At 39.9% G+C, this 22,500-nt stretch overlaps 1 protein-coding gene across 6 annotated transcripts in view; it reads left to right on the top strand.

The window, feature by feature from the left end:
* The window catches only part of vps13c (vacuolar protein sorting 13 homolog C), a 75,422-nt gene that overhangs the window by 51,946 nt on the left and 976 nt on the right, over positions 1-22,500 (top strand). For 5 of the 6 annotated variants that reach the window (XM_047806779.1, XM_047806783.1, XM_047806790.1 and 2 more), the window contains 33 exons: positions 1-97; positions 192-284; positions 370-735; positions 2,164-2,253; positions 2,387-2,542; positions 2,643-2,907; positions 6,484-6,638; positions 6,807-6,928; positions 8,408-8,705; positions 8,828-9,217; positions 9,452-9,556; positions 9,992-10,153; positions 10,275-10,400; positions 11,026-11,159; positions 11,386-11,512; positions 11,808-12,043; positions 13,068-13,212; positions 13,311-13,451; positions 13,839-13,920; positions 14,031-14,100; positions 14,209-14,320; positions 14,913-15,026; positions 15,337-15,470; positions 15,558-15,639; positions 15,749-15,862; positions 16,739-16,814; positions 16,922-17,085; positions 17,303-17,348; positions 19,360-19,483; positions 19,622-19,736; positions 20,797-20,888; positions 21,543-21,666; positions 21,777-21,857. The exon at positions 1-97 is cut by the window's left edge and continues 127 nt beyond it. In XM_047806779.1, coding sequence (XP_047662735.1) covers positions 1-97; positions 192-284; positions 370-735; positions 2,164-2,253; positions 2,387-2,542; positions 2,643-2,907; positions 6,484-6,638; positions 6,807-6,928; positions 8,408-8,705; positions 8,828-9,217; positions 9,452-9,556; positions 9,992-10,153; positions 10,275-10,400; positions 11,026-11,159; positions 11,386-11,512; positions 11,808-12,043; positions 13,068-13,212; positions 13,311-13,451; positions 13,839-13,920; positions 14,031-14,100; positions 14,209-14,320; positions 14,913-15,026; positions 15,337-15,470; positions 15,558-15,639; positions 15,749-15,862; positions 16,739-16,814; positions 16,922-17,085; positions 17,303-17,348; positions 19,360-19,483; positions 19,622-19,736; positions 20,797-20,888; positions 21,543-21,666; positions 21,777-21,857 — 4,738 coding nt within the window. Of the gene's footprint in view, positions 98-191; positions 285-369; positions 736-2,163; positions 2,254-2,386; positions 2,543-2,642; positions 2,908-6,483; positions 6,639-6,806; positions 6,929-8,407; positions 8,706-8,827; positions 9,218-9,451; positions 9,557-9,991; positions 10,154-10,274; positions 10,401-11,025; positions 11,160-11,385; positions 11,513-11,807; positions 12,044-13,067; positions 13,213-13,310; positions 13,452-13,838; positions 13,921-14,030; positions 14,101-14,208; positions 14,321-14,912; positions 15,027-15,336; positions 15,471-15,557; positions 15,640-15,748; positions 15,863-16,738; positions 16,815-16,921; positions 17,086-17,302; positions 17,349-19,359; positions 19,484-19,621; positions 19,737-19,963; positions 20,655-20,796; positions 20,889-21,542; positions 21,667-21,776; positions 21,858-22,500 lie in introns of those variants that run through there. The other variant, XM_047806788.1, reaches the window with a different exon arrangement.

The following is a 22,500-nucleotide window of genomic DNA, read 5'->3' as shown; positions in this document are numbered from 1 at the left end:
TAATGAGGCAGATCAGGTCATAAAAGTCAACCTTAAGAGTTTCAAAATTCTCGCCTGCCCGTTCATAAGGAATAAGGACAGCAAGGCCGTGACCACTGTAAATATGTATTTTTTTTTTTTGTTGTTTATTCATAGTTTTAAATTATATTTGTTATAGTATCTTTTTTTAATATGATGTATTTCCTGACCAGGTCCTTAGGCCGTGTTCTGTCGTTCTTGACACCAGCATATCTGCCAGTGGTTCACTCACTGGCTCTGTCAGTGTAGATGAAGTCATAGTAAAAGTGAGTAGCATTGTGTGTTCAAAACACTCAAAGTAAAGTTTATCTGGAGTTAGAATTGTTGAGCACATTTTCTGTCTTTGCACAGATCTCACCAATCATCCTGAACACCGTCCTGACCATCACGGCGGCCATGACCCCTAAACCCACGAATGAGCAGGACAATCAGAAGCCTGTTGATCTGAGCACACTCTGGGCTGTAAGGGACATCTACTCCTGCAACTACTGGTTCCTGGATGTAGAGACTGCAACCGAGGTGACTGAGAGATTCCAGGAGGTCCACAGCAGTGGCACGGTCCAGACGTTTAATGCTGATGTGAAGGTAGTGCAGGTGACTCTGGATTCTGGCCAGGGCCACCACACGGTTCCTCTGCTGCTGGCTGAGTCTTCATTCTCTGGCTGTGCACGAAACTGGTCTTCTTTGCTCAGTATGTCTGCAGATATGACACTCGAGGTGGGTGTCCTTGCAGGGTCTAGACCAGAGTTATTGGGATTCTTCATGAAAATAAGCAAAACAATATTTTTTGTGACTTTTCATATGTTTTCGTACTGCTTTCATAATTATTGACACCCCCCACCTAATATTATTAAAGTGTACCCCGAGAAATGGCTAAACCTTGATTGTGGATCATTCACGTAAAAAAAGATTAAACCCTTTAATATTCTTAGCTATACGTGTTGTTTTAACTCAGGGATGCGTTTATATTAATACTGCTTTCAGGTACATACTTATTTACACTTACTCTCCAAAGACAAAAAAGTAAAAAGCTAGTGGCCATTTTTTTATGCACTGGTTAATTTGAATCACCAAAAAGCTTTAAATTCACAAGATAGATTAATAGTTACTAGATTTGTACAGTTCGTTGCAACAAACTTTGATGTTGGCTTTGACGAGGCAAGTATTTGCAAAGGCCGGTGCTTTTTGGAGGCGAGTGGACATAAGGGTCAGTGTTACTTTTGGAGGCAAGTGTACATATAACTTGTGAAATCTAGTGGAGCGCTAGGGTGCCAACACATTTGAAGGCAAGTGGAGATGAGCATGTGACAAAGGAACTTCCTCACAGTTATTCTGATAACGTCACATGACGTCACCTTATGTCACATGCCCATATTGTGCAAATTTTCATGTGACATCAGGTGACGTCATGTGACGTTATCAGAATACCTGTGAGGAAGTTCCCCTCATTGTTCTGAGTGTTATGATATGTCACATGTCCATGTTGTAAAAAGTTTTTTGATTTTGCATATTTTGGGGGCGGGGCTGCGGGACAACCGAAAGGCCAGTCGGTACACCAATATAAACTTTGTTCAGAGTATCACCCTAAAGGAGCTGGCCGAGTTTGTGAAGATATTTTGAAAGCTTTCTGAGTTATAAACCTCCAAAGTTTATAATGAGAGTCAATGGGGAAAAAGGCCCGGTACCTGAAGTACCGGAACTCGGATCGCTTAGAAAAATAATAGCAACAAAACTTCAGACCAGGGTCTACAACATATCCAAATTTGTTGCATGTGGCTCAAAAGCCCTAGGAGGAGTTACTCTTGATAAATTTTTGTCTAAGCTTAAATAGGAAAACAGAAAGTTCTACAAAGCCAACATAATTACAGGTATTTACAATATTTAAAAAAAAAAAAAAAGCTTGCTTGCAAATGTAGTGGATTTCTGTTATCAGTTAATATTATTGCTTTTACTGTCATACCTGTAGATTATTATGGGCTGTATTTAACAACGCACACACTTTGGTTAGAGAGAGATACTATGGCTGCTTCAACATGCCAACATATACAGTGTACTTGTTCATCAAATGAAACGTTGGTCAAGTAAATACTTTGCATGACAATCATAGGTTGTATCATTCCCTTGCTGATATTTCTGTTATTTTAGGTGAACTATTTTAACGAGTCTCATGCCGTTTGGGAGCCCCTCATAGAGCGAGTCGATAACGGGAGACGCAGATGGAAACTTGGAATCGAGGTATTTATAACTGTGTGTATATTGTGCATGTTGGTGCAGACGTACAGTATGTTTACTCGCTTGACTGAAAATGTGTTGTTGTTGTTGTTGTTGTTGTTCTACTGTTTTTTGTTTTGTCTGACTTCTTTGTTAGATAAAGAATAACCCTGTTTGGGATAAGAGCCCTGTACCTGGTGATGACTTCGTAGTGCTGCCTGAATCTTGCACATCCATTAATATCTGCTCCAAAGACACCATGAACGTCACGCTGTCTAAATGCTGCCTGAACGTCTTTCATAACCTCACCCAGGTCTACATTCATACGTTGATAAAAAAGCAAAATACAATATTATCTACCCAATATTTTGTTGAATTTTCCCGTATAATATTAACTTGTATTTGAATGCCAGGCTTTCTCAGAGGGCACCGTTTCCACGTTGGATCACTCGCTGAAAGAGAAAGCTCCATTTACCATTCAGAATTTCCTTGGCATTCCACTGGTCATCCAGCATGGCATGAATCTGCGCATGGCTGAATCACCAACCGCGAGTAAAATGCATGAAGTTGGAGTAGGGGAATCCTTGGATTTGGAATATTCTGCCTTTAAATTCCCAACTCGAGTAAAATTGTCAACGTTGCAGAGACAGGAGAGCTGCCTTTTCAACCTTAGCATCGGTAATTGCATCCTCAGCATCATCACTTAAAATATTTAAATATTATGTTTGTATTGAAGTAGAGGTCTTCTCTACTTCAAAGAAGTGACCCGAATCACTTTTTACTCGAACCCGACGTGCATTTTTTTTTTTTAAGAAAGACCCGACACGAGACAAACCCGAAAAAAATAGACCCGAGTCAGACCCGACCCGTTGGCTTTTTTTTTTTAACCCGACTGGACCCAAATGTTGTGTAACTCTATACTAAAGTAACCGCTACAGAGTGGATTAAAAATTGATTGACAGGTCTGTTTCAACGAAAATGAGCTTACGGCCAGCCACACGTCGCCAGCCACATGTCGCCAGCGGTCTTGGCAAACACAGGAGAGGTTGGAAAAGGACTTGAGTCAATGCACACACACAAGATACAGTAGTTCGGGTCTTCTCGGGTCCGTTCGGTAAAAACACATTAATTATAAATTACCCGAGACCCGATGCCGCTATTATTACACGTGTCCGAGGTACACGTGAAACTTTTTGACCCGAAACCGCTTGGGTCTCGGGTCGGACCTCGGGTTTTCGGATCTAAGTGGACCCGTGAAGACCTCTATACTGAATAAGACACATTTTTCCTCAAAATTAAATCAGAAATGTGAATTTTCAGATTTGGGTCATTAAAACTACATCATTAAAAGGCATCAAAAGCTACAGACTTGCCACCTGGGTCCTTTGCCTACATCTTCTAGTCAATACCTGCCTCTTGTTCCTTTTCGTCACTCATAACCAGTCTTTTATCCTTCTCTCACTTCTGAGTCTCTTCTATTTAACTTCGACCTGGCTGCGAATCTTTCCAGTTTATTAAAACAAATACTTACAATTTGAAACTCAATGTAATCACCCCAGTTCTCAAAATTGACTCTGACCAGCTTAGTTAGTAACTTTAACCTCTGTCTAAAATTGTTTTTTTGATTGAAGCTTTGCCCAAAGACCACAGCCTCTGTGTTCACAGAGCCGAACGGCTCTTGTCTCACTAATTTCTTTCGACCCATGACTCATTCCTGGACCTCCCAGAGAACAGCCACAAACTGTGTTCCCACTACCTTGGTATCAACCTTATCAGACCACCTGCCTGAAACCTTCACAGAAACCTGAATGTGCAGTGCTGGGTGTGTCTGGCACAGTCCATATTGGTATGTGGTAGCCTAGTGGTTAAAGTGTTGGGCTACCAATCGGAAGGTTGTGAGTTCAATCCCAGGTCCACCAAGCTGCCACTATTGGGCCCCTGAGCAAGGCCCTTAACCTCAGTTGTATAAAAATTAGATAATGTAAGTCGCTCTGAATTAGGGCATCTGCCAAATGCTGGAAATGTAAATGTAAATATTGCTGGTAGCATGCATGTGAACATCTGCCCTGGTCTGCTCTTTGGAACAAAGAAGCCCTGGGATGAAGTGTTCGAGCTTTGGAAATGCAAAGCAGAAAGAGCAAATTAGACTGGACACATATTGGTAACATCAGTAGATTAGCAACGGATGAATTAATACTCCATTTTTCTCTGAAGGACCACAGGCCTTGTAAAAGCTGCAGGCATACAAACTCATGCAGTCAAGGCTCTTGACCACTCTGTGGATCAGGCCTTGTGTGGCGCCTTCACTTGAAAATAATCAGTCATAGTCAGGGACTGCCAACAGGATGCTTTGCAGCTGAACACACTTCCCATTGGTCCTGCTTACATCACATTGTTCATAATGAAAATGGGTGTGAGCCACTATGTCTTATCTTAGCTCCTCTTATCTTATGTCAGCTCCTTTTGAGAACACAGGGTTTGTTGACTGGAACCAAGGAGCAGCCAGGGATGTGTCATCAGCCAGCCTCTACTTCAGGCTCGATCAAAAGAAGCCAATTGTGTATCACATTATCATTTCACCGAAAGGATGAAATGACCTTGACCTTCAAAGCCTTTCCCATGAAATGGGTTTATCTATAGGAGGTGGACCTCTTTGTCTACCTGTATGTCTTCTCATCTCTCTTTCTACTTCTACCCATACTGCACTTTAGAATTTAAGAAATCATACCAGCTTGACGACATCCATCACCCAGTCAAACAGTCTCTGTGAAGACAGATCAAACCCCTGTGTTTTCAACATAACAGACAAACGTCCATCCAGTGGAAATAGTAGTAAGGAAAGCTATAATGCATTCCCCACAATAAAACACAGTGAAGATGGTTTGGCTATCAAAAGTACTCTAGAGTCATGCAAACATCAATGTTTACATGGTGAGCTTTATCACCAAGGCTTGCATTTTTTGCTGATGTGTCAGCAGGGAAGGAAGCTTTAAAGAAGCCCATTTCAGTATGGCGAACCGTATGGGCCCAAATTATGGGGTTGTAAGGGACTCCGGTACAAACGTCTGGCAATCACACATCGGGTTCTAGGTGAGAACGTCAGGCATTGGCACCTTGCAACTTTCAGAAAGAGACACCATTCATGGTGCTTTTTCATGGAGTATGATTGACTGCTCAACATTTGTGGAACAATTTGTAACCGAGAGCAATACAAGGCCCATTTAATATTTAATGTACCTTGCATTCAGGAATGTGTTTTGGACTGCCGGGTCACAGTCCTGCATTAGCTTTTCACTCCAAAATGCCAAACCCACAGGTGCAGGTTACCTGTACCCCTTTTCCACCAGAAAGAACCGGGTTCTGGTTCAGAGCTAGCAATGGTGCTGGTTCAAAGTTGGTTCCACTGGCGATCCTTCTAAGAACCGGTTTGCCTTTCCATCGGTTAGAGAACCATCACAGAGCCGAGTCTGACGTCACTGTATACGTGTCACGTTACACAGCAACGTTAGCGCAGCAGCGGCAAACAGAACATCAGCATCAACAATGGTGGATGTTGCTTTACTGTTAATGCTCATGACTTTTTGAACCTACATTAACATCCAAACGCGGCGAATCCAACGTGCAGCTCTGTGTAATCTGTATAAACGGAGGTTGTAATCGATAAAGTACATAACATTATCTTATCATTAACACAGAAAAAAGTTAGCCTTAGCATGTAGCTAACTACTGTCATGTGTGCTGATAATGTATCATATTGTGGTAAAGTAAAAGTGTATTAAACATTAGTAAACTTAAGGTACATTATCTAACAGTAGCCCCGCAAACAGCCCCTGACGTAAGCGGTTCTTAAGTCTAGACCAACAACGTTTTGGAAATTAGGCTCCGAACCAGCACTCAAACTGCCTCAGTGGAAAAGGGGCACTGGATAAGGACGCACTTCCTCAACTTAGGGCAATAAATTTATAAGGGATTTGCCAAAGCAGTCCATTCAGTAGTGACAGCAGCAGTGTGTGTTCTTGGTACCTTGTGATGGACTAGTTTGCCATCAGTGATGTCTCGCACTAAGTGCTCACAGGGTAGACACTAGATCCGCATGATCCAATGTGACCCTGACCATAATAAAGCAGATTCAGAAGATGAATAAAAGATGCTTTCAATAATTTAATAGTTGTATCATTTCTGTATAAATGCTTTTGACATTTTACAAAAGTAAACGGTGCTCTCTGTTGAAGTGATAATGTACCTTATCTGCAGTACCTACAGGCTACAGTGAGATCTCTAACATTCCTGTGGACAGGCCAGGCCGAAGGCTCTATAATATGCAGAGGCTTCACGAGTCTGTATCTGTGCTGCTGCAGATCAGTGCCTCAGAAGGCAACAAAGTCATCACTGTGCGAGCCCCTCTGCAGGTAACTGCATTTAAATACATGTAAAGATAAATTACTGCTAACCAAATACTAATATTGAGTTCACTAGTGTTACTTGGGATAACCTTTTTTTTTTGGATGTTATTAGCAAATTAAGAATAATAAGTTCCTGAAAGTTTCTTGTGTCTTTTTTTTGTTCATCTTTTATAGATCATAAATCATTTCTCGGTGCCTTTTGCCATTTTGAAGTACCTCCCGGACCTAGGGGGGCTGGTGAATGTAGGAGTTGCTGAACCAGAGAAGGAGTTTCATGTCACACTGCATTCTTACAGGTAAACATGGAAATCCATGCTTGGGGGAAGATTTGTGCCTCTTTAACTGTGCTTTGAAATAAGAGATGGTGTCGATCCAATACCCAGGAAAGGTATTAGGCTGATACTACAGAAAAGATTTGTAGATCATTTATCAGAGGAAAAAACATGAACTTGAACCTGTAACACATACAAAAGCGTGAAATAGAAATTCTTTCTGGAACTAGAGATGTTTTATTTGTATTATTATTCTATTTACTTATATAAATTTCAACATTATACTATACTTATACTATGCTGTATTATATTATATACAGTAATACCTCGGATTAATGGGATTTCAATTCATTTAAATGGGAAAAATTGCTTTGAGATACGAGCAATTTGAGATACGAGCAAGTTCACGGAACGAATTAAACTTGTATCTGAAATTGCTCGTATCTCAACGCAATTTTTCCCATTTAAATGAATTGAAATCCCATTAATCCGTTCGCAAAATTCCACTCCAGTTGTTTTGTTTGTGTTTTGAATATGAAAAATGTACAGTACCTGTATTTATAAATGACAAATATTGTATGAAAACATACAGTAATAAAAGAGAATGTTAAAAAAATAAACCGGTTTTACTTTACGGAAGATGCGCACGGAGGTTGAGGGAGGAGTAAACAGGCGGAGAAGTTAGGAGGAATTACACTCTCACTTTCGTTCACTTACTCACTACTGTACACTCTTAATGCTATTTTACACTTAAATGGAACTTAACTAAACTTCACTAAAATGAACAAACTTAACTGAAATTCTCTTAACTTGACGGAACTTAATTGCTGAACTTAATTTCTGTTTTCTTTACATTAATTTTGCTTAATTTTCTTCATTGCTTTTCTCTTCGCTTGTTTTTGCCTTTTTGTCACTCTTTCCTCACTAACATCTGCCGGTCGTTTTAATAAAAACCTGTTCTGCCGGCATATCGGATGTGGTGTAGTCGCACAAGCTCAAATTTTTTAAGGGATCCAACACTCAAAACGGATCCGAAAATTACGGCTCCACAGATGGTCATCACTTCACGCAGCGCCTTTACGACTCTCCATAGGAAATGAATGACTTCAGGTTTATCGGCCGCCGTTTGTCGTGTGCAGTGGAAAGGCGGCTTTGACCGAGTGAGATGTGGGAAGTTGAGGCGAGGGAAACAGAGCACACGTGGTTGTTGGGGATCTTTGTTTCGGCGGCGGCGGCTTGGATGCTTGTATCTCAAAAATTTGCTCGCATCTAAAGGCAAAAATTTGGTCGAATCACAGCTCGTATCTCAAAAAATTCGTATGTCAAAGGTATCACTGTATTTGTGTTATAGCTGTGGTTTTGTCTAAGAAGTATTGTATTGATTCCTGAATTGTTAAGTGATTTTTTTTTTTTACAAAAGATTTTAAAGCTTAGGGATTTTTTTAAGACAAAGGTACGGGATGGATGCAGTCTTATGATATCTTATTATGTATTCCGATAAAGATGTCAGTTGTTCGTGATGCCTGTTGGACCTTTGGAGGGACAGTATCGTGAGTCGACTACATACATCACATGGAAGGAGCAGGTTCATGTGAGTTCAGAAGTGCGTTCGATAATGCAGTGTCCAGCCAATGACAGCAGCTTACGGCCAGTTTTTATCAACACACTGGCAGTGCCAGACAACCTGTGTCACATTGACAGCCAGAGTGAGGAGGAATGGGACCCCGCCTACATTATCCACCTGCATCCAACTGTTTCTCTTCGAAACCTGCTTCCGTACTCCATCAACTACCTAATGGAGGTACTCATCAACCATAACTGTCATTATGGAACACTAGAAAGCTAGAACACTAACATTAACTCACCCATTAGCCCAGTTTTTTGTACTCATTCTCAGTTATTATTATTCCTTCTTCATTGCAGGGTTCAGCTGAGATTGGAGAGTTGCTAGAAGGCAGCAAAGCCGATCTGCTGAACGCGAACATCATGGGAGAAATCATGGAGTTATCTCTGGTTAAGTATCAAGGCCGCAACTGGATCAGCCACATCAAGATCATCCCGGACATGGCCGAGTTATTCCCTGTGTGCTTTACTAGCGACACCACAGAGAAACTCACCGTAGACGTGTACGCACACACGAGCCACGTAGCGGGACGACTCGTCGTTTCCATCTTCAGCCCGTACTGGATCATTAACAAGACAGCCCGTGTGCTGCAGTACCGAGCTGAAGACATCTACGTCAAACATCCCGCAGATTTCCGTGATGTCATCCTGTTTTCCTTCAAGAAGAAAAACATTTTCAGCAAAAACAAAGTGAGTTTAATAAGTTATTCATTTATACACCCCAAATGTTTCCGTCGATTGTTTTAAAAACTTTATTTCGTATTTGACCTCTTTCCAAAGTTAAGATTTGTCAAGGGTTAATAAAGGTTGCCTATCAAATGTATTCAAAATATATTCAATTTCAAGTTCATGGGTAACAAACACATCAACATTGCCATTGTTACCGTATATATGATGTTTTTTCCCTTGCAATTTGTTCCCTAGCTGCAGCTTTGTGTTTCCACCAGCTCCTGGTCAGATAGCTTTTCTCTGGATACAGTGGGCAGTTACGGCTGCGTACGTTGCCAAGATAAAAACATGGACTTCTTGGTAAGAAGACTGGATGTGTAAATTTACGAGTGTGTGTATAGATCTATATATTACGGTGGCTGAGAAGTGCAAAACAAATCCGAAAACACATTAACAAATCCGAAAACGAATTAACAAATCCGAAAACGAATTAACAAATCCAAAAACACATTAACAAATCCGAAAACGAATTAACAAATCCGAAAACACATTAACAAATCCGAAAACACATTAACAAATCCGAAAACACAACGACAAGTCAGACAACCCGGAAACGGTAGGTATCGTTTTTGAATAGAATCTTACCGATCATTGGACAAGACACCTGTCACTCAAGATGTTTTCGCATTTGTTCATTTGTTTTCGGATTTGTTAAGTTGTTTTCGGATTTGTTAATTTGTTTTGCACTTCTCGGCCACCGTAATATATATAGACTCAAACCTTTTTTTTTTTTAGGTGGAAATCAGTATACAATTAAGCAGTTTTAACCTGACACGGATTGTGACTATTAGCCCTTTCTACACTCTGGTGAATAAATCCTCCTTTGAGCTAGAAGTCGGGGAGGTGCAAAATGGCAGCAATGGCAGCAACAAGTGGCACTATATCTCTTCCACAGAGGTTTGACTTTTTTGAAGTTTGAAGTTTTAAAAGTTTGAAGTTTTAAAAGTTATCTTTGCAATGGCGCCATCTCTTACTGTAAACATCTGACTTTATGAAGTATCTGTGCTTGGATCTGCAGTGTTTGCCTCTGTGGCCAGATTCTAGCACAGAGAAGCTGTGTGTACGAGCAGTCGGATCTGAATTTGCCTCCAAAGCCTTCTTCTTTAACAAACAAGATAATGGAACTCTGCTTTGCATGGAGCAGGTAAGTGTGTGTGTTTTCACCGGATTACTGTAACCATTACATGAACATACAGTCTTATGATAGCCATACACAGTTGTTTGTTTTTTTTCAGCGAGAATCAAGGGGAAGGTGTACAGGACAGTGGTGAGACCGGCCATGCCGTATGGTTTAGAGACAGTGTCACCGAAGAAGAGACAGGAGTCAGAGCTAGAGGTAGCCGAGCTGAAGATGTCGAGGTTCTCTTTGGGAGTGACAAGATTGGACAGGATTAGGAACGAGTACATCAGAGGGACAGCTCATGTTGGACGTTTGGGGGACAAAGTTAGGGAGGAGAGATTAAGATGGTTTGGACATGTTCAGAGGAGGGAGAGTGAGTATATTGGTAGGAGAATGTTGGACATGAAGCTGCCAGGCAGGAGGCAAAGAGGAAGGCCAAAGAGGAGGTATATGGATGTAATTAATGAGGATATGAAGCTAATGGGTGCAAATGTTGAGGATGCAGAAGATAGGCATAGGTGGAGAGAGATGATTCGCTGTGGTGACCCCAAATCAGACCAAAGATTTCCCTCTCTCTCACTACTGAAATCTTTGTACAAAGTTTCCACCCAGAGACCGAAACGACTTGTCATTTTTTTTTTTCCTTCAGTATGGAGGCATCATAGTGGATGTAAACATCTCAGACCACTCTACTGTCATCAGCTTCACTGATTACTATGATGGAGCAGCTCCTGCTATGGTGGTGAACCATACACCCTGGGCTAACATCTCGGTCAAACAGAGGTTAGCACCCCATTACTCCCAAAATAACGTTGTAATGAGTCTCATACTGTACTTTGGGCCCATGCTGCACTGCTACATGGATTTTTTCTTCTCTCTTAACAATTTCAAGTGCTATGCTGGTCTCTTTCTGTCACTCCTATCCTATCACCCACCCTTTATTTATTTATAAAGAAAGAATCACTCGTATAGGTCGGAGTTCACATGTGTTGCCTTGTTTTTGGTGTAGTGGCTGTGAGGAATCCTGTGAGCTGAAGCCAGGTGAGGTTCAACTCTTTGTGTGGGAAAACCCTGCAGGGGTGCGGAAGCTGTGCTGGACATGTCAGGGCCACAGCGGAGAACTAAACCTGATCAAGGTGAGAGAAAAAATACCGTACAGAACTGAAAACCGTGACCCTAAAACCGTGATACGAACCGAACTGTTGGTTTTGTGAACCGTGCCACCCCTGATAGATAGATAGATAGATAGATAGATAGATAGATAGATAGATAGATAGATAGATAGATAGATAGATAGATAGATAGATAGATCGATCGATCGATCGATAGATAGATAGATAGATAGACGGAGTAAACAGTTTAGAGAAACTCTGTAACAGCAATTCCACGTGAATCCCACATATATACCATGTGCTCTGTCTTATTCTGCAGGACCAGTGTGGCCAGTTTGCATATGACACACTGACTCAGGTACACTGGGTGTCGTTCCTCGATGGCCGACAGCGCATCCTGCTTTTTACTGAAGATGTGGCTGTGGTAACAAAAGCTTGTCAGGCTGAAGAGCTGGAGCAATTCCAACAGGAAGTCACCATCTCTGTACAGAACCTGGGCTTGTCCCTCATCAACAATGATAATAGACATGAAATAGCATACATGGGCATTACCAGGTAAGAAAATGTTGAAATTCCGAAGAGAGATTCTTGGGAGCTGAAAATTCCAAATAGTCATAAAATGATACAAGATACTGTTTGACAACCTGATTGAGATTTTAATAATTAATGTTTATAATGACCCAGAAATCAGGCTCTAAACCCTGGAACAATTTACATTCAGGATACAGTATAATTTACATTGTGAAAAAGATGTGAAGAGGCGAGTGCAGGCAGGTCGTGTGACAGAAGAGTGTCAGGAGTGTTGTGAGTGACAGAAGAGTGTCAGGAGTGTTGTGTGTGTCTCAGGAGTGTTTTGTGTGTGTGTGTGTGTGTGTGTGACAGAAAAGTGCCAGGAGTGTTGTGTGTGACAGAAGAGTGTCAGGAGTGTTGTGTGTGTGACAGAAGAGTGTCAGAAGTGTTGTGTGTGTGACAGAAGTTTGTCAGGAGTGTTGTGTGTGTGACAGAAGAGTGTCAGCAAGAATCGAGGGAAAGTTGTACAAGACAGTATTGAGAGCAGCTCTGCTGTATGGGTTAGAGACTGTAGCATCGAGGAAAAGACATGAGGCAGAGATGGAGGTAGCAGAGATGAGGATGTTGAGGTTCTCTTTAGGAGGGACGAGGATGGACAGGATTAGGAACGAGCACATCAGAGGGACAGATCAGGTTTGCTGTTTTGGGGACAAAGTCAGAGAGGATAGATTGAGATGGTTTGGACATGTACAGAGGAGGGAGATGGTTATATTGGTAGAAGAATGTTGGAGATGGGATGTTGGAGCTGCCAGGTAAGAGGTCAAGAGAAAGGCCAAAGGGGATATAAGAGGATGTGTTGAAAGGGGAGGAAGTTAGGTGGAAACAAATGATTCGCTGTAGTGAAGAAGTAGAAAAGTAGAAGCAGAAGATGCACATTAAATCAAGGAGCTTTCGGTGGGGTTCACATGAAGCATGCATCTTTCACCTTGAAGAAATTACTGAACCTCATGATGACTTGTATGCCAATATATAATATGTTCTATATTTGCTCGCTTTTATTTTTGGTTAGTTCGGGTGTTGTATGGGAAATGAAACCAAAGAACCGCTGGAAGGCTTTTAACCATAAGAACATCAGTCTTTTGGAGAAGGCCTACCAGAGCCATCTCAATGGCAAGACAGAGCCAGGCTGGGTAAAGCTGGAAACAGGGCTTGAGGTGAGCAAATAGGCTGGTCCATTATAAACCCTGTAAAGGTGTCATGACTAGGTTTGAGTGTGTATGTATGTATATATATATATGTGTTTATGGCTCAGGTGGACTTTACAAGGGTGCCCATGTTGATGAGGCACCCCTACTCCTGCTTCATCCGGAGGAACTTTTTGGCTGGTATCCATGTGGAGCTAAAGCAGTCCCAACACCAAAGGAGCCTTCGAGCCCAGCTTCACTGGCTGCAGGTAATACACACGTGGATGCAGGATCAAAGTAGAACACAGTCAAAACTAAATAGAAACAAAAGTAATCCAGAGGACAACAGGGTTCCTCGATTAGGCCTTATTTTGCAGTACAGCATGGAGGCGATTAATCGTGTGTCATAAGTACAGAAACATGGAAATTGTGGAGAAGGTTAGGATACAAAGACGACATGAATATTTTATAATACATTTGTGTGAAGCAAATAAGTAAGTTTGGTACAACTCACATGCTAGTAGATGCATGGACAAAAGGCTTGGTCATTATGTAAAGCTGTAAACCTGATAAATAATTGTACAATCTTAAAGTTGAATGTACCAAGCACTGGATGTGGTCCTGGATGTGGTTTTTAACCATGCAGATATTTGCAGGTGGATAACCAGCTAACTGGAGCGATCTTCCCAATAGTATTTCACCCTGTTCCTCCACCTAAATCAATTGTTCTGGACTCAGGTACACATCCCTAGATTTTAAAACATTTTTCTGGATACCGCTTTGGATATAGTATGTATGTGTGAATAAATTAGAGCACCAACATGGACTAATTACATGCATGTTTCCAGAGCCAAAGCCCTTTATAGATGTCAGCATCATTACACGGTTCAATGAGCACAGTCAAGTAATGCAATTTAAGTAAGTGCGTTTTTTTCCATATGTAAGTCATGTAGCAGAGAGTCCCAAATAATGAGTTAGACAAAATATTGTCTGATATACACTTCATAAAAAAATCTGTGTGTTAAGGTACTTCATGGTACTAGTGCAGGAGATGGCAGTAAAGATGGATCAGGGATTTTTGGGGGAGATCCTCGCTTTCTTTACTCCTGCCGCCAACATTCAGACTGACAAGCAGAAGGTACCTGCAGAATGCACAATATACTACCTGATACCTGTAGAGGTTTGATATATTATAGCTGTTTTACTCCTGCTTTAATCCCTGAATAAATGCACAATGACATTGACCCTGGGAAACGTTATGTAAAGATTGATCAGAATAATCCAGATTATGGTGCCCTTTAAATTCCCAGGTTTTCAAGATTAGAACTTTTCAATTCATTTTTTATTCATTCCAACATCACATGTAGCCGACAGATCCTTGTCTCTACTTTACTTGGCTTTAGGAAATCCACTTCAATATTCTTGACAGGGTTCTGTTTACTCTGCAGTTCTGTTTATTAGAATAAAATAATAATATAATATAATAATAATATATAATAATAATAACAATAAGAATCACTAAAAATAAATAAATAAATAAATAAATAAAGCAACCGTTTGGTGATGTCAGTAGGATGCAGTTATTGATTTAATATTGTTCCAATACTTTTGGTTACCTAAAACTTGGTCTGCCACCAAAGGGGCCGTTTCGCAGTATGTTCAACACTACTGTAGATGTACGTATCAGTAAATGAAAGCTGTATTCTGACAGTATCTGTCCTACTCTGCAGACTAACCTGATAGAGAAAGATCTGAATTCACTTCAAACACAACTGATGGAGAGCTCCATTTCCGATGCTTCAGGCCTCAGCTTCTTTGAGCACTTCCACATCTCTCCAATTAAAGTAAGGAATTGAGAAATGGATATATATTGTGTGTATATTTCACTTTAATAGGAATGTCTGTCTATCCTTCCTGTCAGTTTGAAGCAGTGTAGGATTTCTTACATTACATCTCTCATCAGCAGGGAGATGTGCCAACAAATCTAGATATTTTCCATTTTTAACAATAGTTAGTGTACACTCTCAAGACAGTTGTGTGTGAAAATCTCAGTTTCTGAAGTGTGTGTGTGTGTGTGTGTGTGTGTGTGTGTGTGTGTGTGTGTGTGTGTGTGTGTGTGTGTGTGTGTGTGTGTGTGTGTGTGTGTGTGTGTAGTTGCATTTAAGTCTGTCTATTGGGTCCAGTGGAGATCAGTCTGAAGAGGGTAACATTCTGGCCCTCCAATCAGTCAATCTGCTTCTTAAAAGCATCGGAGCAACACTTACTGATGTGGATGACATCATCTTTAAGTAAGTGTCATAAATCACTGATGACTTTATTAAGCATTATTAACTGTGACAGAAAGCATCCTATGGTTGATATTCATTATTTTCTAGACTTGCTTTCTTTGAAATAAAGTACCAGTTCTACCGGAGAGACAATCTGATGTGGGCTGTGATTAAGCATTACACAGAACAGGTGAAGAGCTTTTTCACGCTCACATCCCAAGCATAAATCTCCTAACTACAAAAGCACATACATGCACATACTTTGTTCATATTTGATTTGATTTATTTTTATGTTGCAGTTCCTGAAGCAGATGTATGTGCTGGTTTTGGGACTGGATGTGTTGGGAAATCCTTTTGGACTGATAAGAGGTCTCTCAGAAGGAATGGAGGCCTTCTTCTATGAGCCTATCCAGGTATAGTATCTAATATCTAACTTATCCAGCCATAGTATATGTATATTAATATTCAGAAAGTTCCAATAGAAAAGGAAATTAATGTTGTTTTTATAATGTTGTAAATAAAAACCCAATTTGTCACTTTGGCCTTTTTGTCTGTTCCCTGCCTTTGACTCTGGATTGGTACAGATAATCTAGGGTTGTTCTGAGACACTTCTCCGATGTTTGAAAGCCAATGACATAATAAATCACCAAAACAAACACACCCCTAACCCAAATGGGTCCCACCCCTGTATCAATAGCTCCGCCCACACATACATACGTAACTCAGGCAACTAATGGAAAGAAATGTGTCTATCATAGCTGAAGGGAAGAACATTACGATTTGATACGAATACCTATCGAGAAGGAAAAAAGCGCCTCGGCGTCTTAAGTAAAGTCGGCCGCATATTCACAGATTGGAGTTTCCCGAGTCAATAACTCCTGAGCTAAACGCTGTTACTACATAAAACGCGGTTGTAGCTGCCTCTCTACATTACTACGATAGAAAAGAGGTGTTATTTGTGTAGTAACAGGGTTTAGCTCAGGAGTTATTGACTCGGGAAACTCCAATCTGTGAATATGCGGCCAAATGTAATAAAAACAAAGAAACTGTGCCACCAACACTAAGCCACCGTGCCCCCCAAGATAACAATTGAACATTTAAAATGAACATATAAAAAAGCATGTGAATCAGCCATAAATAATGCATCAGTTTATCTTTGATTACATTTCTGTTGGATAGAGAAAACAATGTTATCTGACGTGAAATAAATTCATTTCCAGACAATTGATAAAGTTACAAGTCCACTGAACTTGTTTTTTTTTAAATACATATTTTTGTTTTTTATTTAGGGTGCTGTTCAGGGGCCTGAGGAGTTCGCAGAGGGCTTTGTCATTGGTGTGCGCAGTTTCTTGGGCCATACTGTAGGTAAGTATTACTGATGCTCTTCAGATTTTCACTCTCTTCCTATCTCTCCCTATGTCTCTTACACTCTGATGCGTCATGTCATTGCGTCCTCACTTTCTGTCTTGAAGGTGGTGCCGCAGGGATGGTGTCCCGTATTACGGGTTCAGTTGGAAAAGGCCTGGCTGCTATCAGTATGGATAAAGAATACCAACAGAAACGTCGGGAAGAGATGAACCGACCCTCCAAAGACTTTGGAGCGAGTCTGGCAAAGGGAGGCAAGGGCTTTCTAAAGGTACCTCAAGCTCTCTGAAAACAGTGGACTTTAAAAGTGTTCAGTTTTAGACACAGAAGATTAAAATGAATGATTATCTTTTAACATTTGACGCTACACATGAGACACTGTAACTAAAAAGGCTAATGAGTTATGATTAGTTGAGACATGAACTAAGAGTGAATGTACAATCAAATGGTTACTTGGTTATTTATTTATTTATTTATTTATTTAACAGGGAGTAGTTGGAGGTGTGACCGGAATAGTCACCAAACCTGTGGAAGGTATGGCACTTAATCTAAACTATAAAATTGATTAGATATAGCTAACTTGATCTTAAATTTGTTGGCCATTTTGTCAGATGTTTCTCTGGAAAGCAGACTTTCAGATGGTGGTTCAATGAAAGGTGGCCTAAACTGCAATATGGTGGTCACTACCACTGTTTCATAGCAGGGGTGGAGGAGGTGGTCAAGTGGGTCAATGTTTTGCAGTGGTTTAGTTTGTAACATTGTTTAGGGTCTTCCTGTATCAAAGCAATTATTGCACATTACTGCCATGACTACATTACCCATCAGCCCCTGCACAACCGAGTCAAGGTAATATCTTATGCTCATTAGTATTTAGGGTCTGTCATGTGTAGCACTCTTTGTCTAGCCTTTGTTGTGTTTTCAGCAGGTTCGAGCGAGTTTTCAAGCATTTTGCGTTCGTATTAAAGCTTCATCTGTACCTGCATCCATCTCCGGCTCAGATCCCTGTTTTATTTTATTTAGAGGTGCCACACTAAATTCCGCTGCATTGTGTACAATGACAATAACTTACTTTCAAACATCACATATTATGATCCATTAGAAGTATAATTCATAAAGTGCACTTCATAGTGAATTCATTCATTCACTGAACATAGAACAAACCCACAATTTTCACAGCTGAAGCCTGTGCTTTGCCCTTATCTTTGGAACACATTGATAATTTCCAACTGAAGAACACTATCATTTTTACGGATTCTAATGGAATGGAATCCTTGGAGTATAACCATCCGTTGATTGATACTATTTTAACCAAAGTAGATCATCTGCAGAATTGGATTGCCATAATGTAAATTTTTGTTGGATTCCAGGACATGTTGGTCTTTCAGGAAATGAGCGAGCTGATACAGCTGCTAAGAAAGCTTTAAGGCAGAATGTGACTGGATGCCAAATTCCTCCCGCGGAATATAGACCTATTATCAATGGCTATGTACTAAATAAGTGGCAAGAGGAATGGAATACATGGTCGAATAACAAACTGTTTGACATACACCCTGAAATTACTAACAGGTCTCTAATACCTATGAAATCAAGATTCGATCAGGTGATCTTAACCAGACGTAGAATCGGGCATACGAGGCTGACACATGAATACCTGCTGAAAGGAGAAGACCCCATTCAGTGCTTATGCTGCAGCATTCCCCTTACTGTCAAGCATATTTTGTTGGACTGTCCTGCGTATAATGACCACAGAAGGTTATTTTATGAGGCCAATTCATTTAAAGAGCTATTTTACAAGGTCTCATCAGGAAAAGTTTTAGAGTTTCTGTCATATATTAATGTAAAAAAAATCATTTAAGTTGTCTATATTTGTCTATATTTATTTCCTTGTGATTTTAGGTTATCTTAGTTCTTATTAACCGTTCTTGCCATGAAGATGCCTCGGTAGCTGACATGGCAGTAAATTATAGCAACTAACTAACTAGAACAAACCCACCATGTGTTCCTCAAAATAAAGTGTAAAACATGCAAATTTAGTCCTAGTTGTAAATACTTTCAGAGATGTGTGGTTATAGAGGATAAATGAATCAACAAAAACAATGATTACTGGTTGAAAATTGGTGTGAAAAGTCAGTAATCATGTACCTCCAAAGTGGACTACATGTCAGTGTACCTGATTAAATGGCTATTGAGTGAAGATACAAAGTAGAAGAAGAAGAAGAAGAAGCCTTTTTGTCGTCACATAGACATTACAGCACAGTGAAATTCTTTCTTCGCATATCTCAGCTTTAGAGGTTGGGGTCAGAGTCAGCCATGATACAGCCCCACTGGAGAAGAGAGAGTTAAAGGCTTTGCTCAAGGGTGCAGCATTGGCAGCTTGGCAGTGCAGGGGCTTAAACCCCAATCCTCCTATCAACAACTCAGAGCCTTAACCACTTCAGCCACCACTGCCCCATGATTTACATAATAAACTGGTAGCTAAACATATATGTATCATATCTGTGTCTTAACTCAAAAGCTGGCATGGACGTGTGTTTCGTGTGCGCAGGCGTAAAGAAAGAAGGAGCTGCAGGCTTCTTTAAGGGCATTGGAAAGGGTCTGGTGGGAGTGGTAACTAGACCTACAGGGGGCATTGTGGACATGGCCAGTAGCGCTTTCCAGGGCATTCAGAGGTAAGATCCAGTATAAAACCATTGTCAAAGGTGTCATAGGTCTAACCTGTAATATTAACTAATCAGTTGTAACTTGTAGCAACTTATCCATCCATCAAGCTAATAAAAACCGTAACGAATCGTACATTATGATGGCAGGGCGGCGGAGTCAACAGAAGAAGTGACAAAGCTGCGACCTGTCCGCCTCATCCAGGAAGACGGCATCATCCGGCCCTACGACCAGCACGAGTCAGAGGGCTATGATCTTTTTCAGGTAACAAGAATCAGACCATGAATTCTAAATTTGTTGCTAAATAAAGTAAACTCTAGTGACACGCTGATTATAGAGCACTCAGTAACATATAGGAACAGGATAACGACTATATTTACTGTGTTTTGTCCAAGTTTTTTGGATCATTTCTTCTGTTTTGTTGAGCTGATTCTTCTGATTTTGACCTGTCTGCCTATGTTTTTTTCCTTTCTTTTATTTCCTACATGCAGCCTGAGGAGAAATAATGGGTTTGGGGCAACAAAATGTACACATTTTCTATAAAGCAAACTTATATGAAGGTTATTATTTATACAGTAATTAAAGCACACTCATGCTAGGAAAGCTTCAATGCAGCGATCTGTCATTTTACTGGTTGATTGTTGAATTCTTGTTTGTGTAATGCAGTAGAAAAGTGTTTGTTTAACAATGTTCCTGTTCAACAGCTGTAACCTTTTTTTGGATTTAGTCTAAAACACTTGTTTATTTTGCTGCAAATTTTGTATCTATATTTGCCAAAACGTAAAACTTGTAATACCTTATTTACATTTGCTTTTTTTTTTTTTTTTTTTTACGTATACTGAAATATTCCAGTGTGTCTACATTTACGTGTCTTTAATGTTGTTAGTACTTGCTAATAATTTTAATATGCATTTTGTTTTTTTAATGTCTTGGCTTTTCATATTATTGTTGAAATATGTTAGCATTAACTCAAATAATTAATCTTTAAACATTTAATGTCTAATGCACAATCCAACATATTCCTACTTTGTAATACCTCATAAATGACGTAATGCAAGCAATTTGATTGCCTTTTACTGTGTCTGTGGTTTGTTTTATTGTGTAATGTAAAATTTTCATCTTCGGTGATTTGTCATAAACCATAAATCATGACGTCTGGAATAAATCTTGTCTGTGACTGTGGTCCAAAGGTTTCATCTATATACTGAATACAGTTTTCATCTGGCTATTAGGATTTATCCCTGTTAGCTGAAGTGAGTTAGGACTTTTTGAGAAGAGCTCTTGTAGGAATGTAAAAACATCTGTTTTATTTTTTTCCTCTCAGCGATCAGAGATAAAACAACTTGATGCCGAGTTCTTTAGAGAGCACTATGAATATCCTGGACACAGAAACACCAACATTATTGTCACCAATAGGTACTTTCTGCTTTCAAACACACTGATGACAGATCATGTATTAAATAATCAATTTAAATAAAACAGTTTAAAGTTCTTTTGTTGTTTCCACTATGTCACCAGCACTGAGCAGGTATTTCATGTCTTAAAGGTGGGGTGTACGATGTTTGAAAAATGCTTCAGAACACCGAATCGGGCCGACTAACAAAACAAACGTGTAGCCAATGAGCAGAAAGGGGCGTGTCTTGTCAATATGCGGTGGAGAGAGTGTTCAGTGCGCATGTCTGACATTAGCCTCTGCCGTTACCTCTGCCTCGAATTCTAGGTGTTGAACGTCGTCTTCCGCGTGAAACGGAGCTAAACCTTTCACGGTACAACACACAGTACTACAAAAACACATTTGTATTACCATAGTATTACTCATTGAGGTCATTCATTTATAAAAATATCCTTTCGGCCAGCTGCCCCAACAGGTTCCGATATAGTAGTTGCCTGAGTTACGTATGTATGTGTGGGGCGGAGCTAACAAAACAGGGGTGACACCCATTTGGGTTAGCGGCGTGGTTGTTTTGGTGATTTCAAACATCATGTACCGCACCTTTAATGAAAATGTAATTTGCTGATTTTTGGAATAAAAGTCTAAAAGTTTTACTTTGTTTGTTTTTCGTCCTACAGGAGGGTGCTGTGTGTCAAAGAGATTGACTTGATTGGGCATTTTAACAAAGAATGGGAATGTCAGTTTGAAGATTTCCTGCAGCCTCCGTGTGTTGAAGGAGGAGATGTGAAGATTTATTACAAGGTGCAGAAATAAATAAATAAATACATACATACATACATTCGCAATACGCTTGCATCGACTGCATGCGTAATACCAGGATGTAGACTGACATTGTGTTTGTTTCTGTTCAGGAGCAGAACAAACTGAAGTTCCTGAAGGATGATCAGACTCCAGTGAGGGTGCTACACTTTCAACAAGCAGACATGGCAGAAGTAAATCTTATTGTGTTGAAATACAATAATCAGATTTTTCCCTGATAAAATAAAGGGCTATAATAATAATAATATATAATATAATAATAATTCCTGTGGGTGATTTAAACTCCAGTTAAACAGAATCACATTGCTCATACTTTACTTAGGGTTAACAAGTAATCATGGGTTAGTTAACAAGTAACAGTGGGTTAGTTAACAAGTAATCCTGGGTTAGTTAACAAGTAATCCTGGTTTAGTTGGTTAGTTTGCATATTTAATTCGATTCAATTACAATTTATCTGTATAGAGCTTTTAACCATTGTCCCAAAGCAGCTTTACAGAAGTATGGAAACAGAAGAGAAATGGAAAAAGAAATAAATATATAAGAAGATGAAGAAGAAAAATAAATAAATGAATATATACAATTAAAGTTTGAAATTAATTTTAAAAAGATTAACTTAAAATTTATGATACTATATATCCATCCCTATCTCTAACGAGAAAGCCGGAGGTGACGGCGACAAGGAAAAACTCCCTGAGTTATTTAAAGCGTCAACAACCGTGATTGGATAAAAACGGCACGAGCACTTTAAATAACAGCTTGTCTCGTGCAAGAGTAATGAATATTTAAATCATCCTTTGGCTGTTTTAAGCTTCCTGA

The sequence above is a fragment of the Tachysurus fulvidraco genome, chromosome 2, assembly GCF_022655615.1.
Source record: "Tachysurus fulvidraco isolate hzauxx_2018 chromosome 2, HZAU_PFXX_2.0, whole genome shotgun sequence".
NCBI lineage: Eukaryota > Metazoa > Chordata > Actinopteri > Siluriformes > Bagridae > Tachysurus > Tachysurus fulvidraco.
Note: the sequence above shows the minus strand (reverse complement) of the source record. Positions and strands in the feature narration are given on the sequence as shown.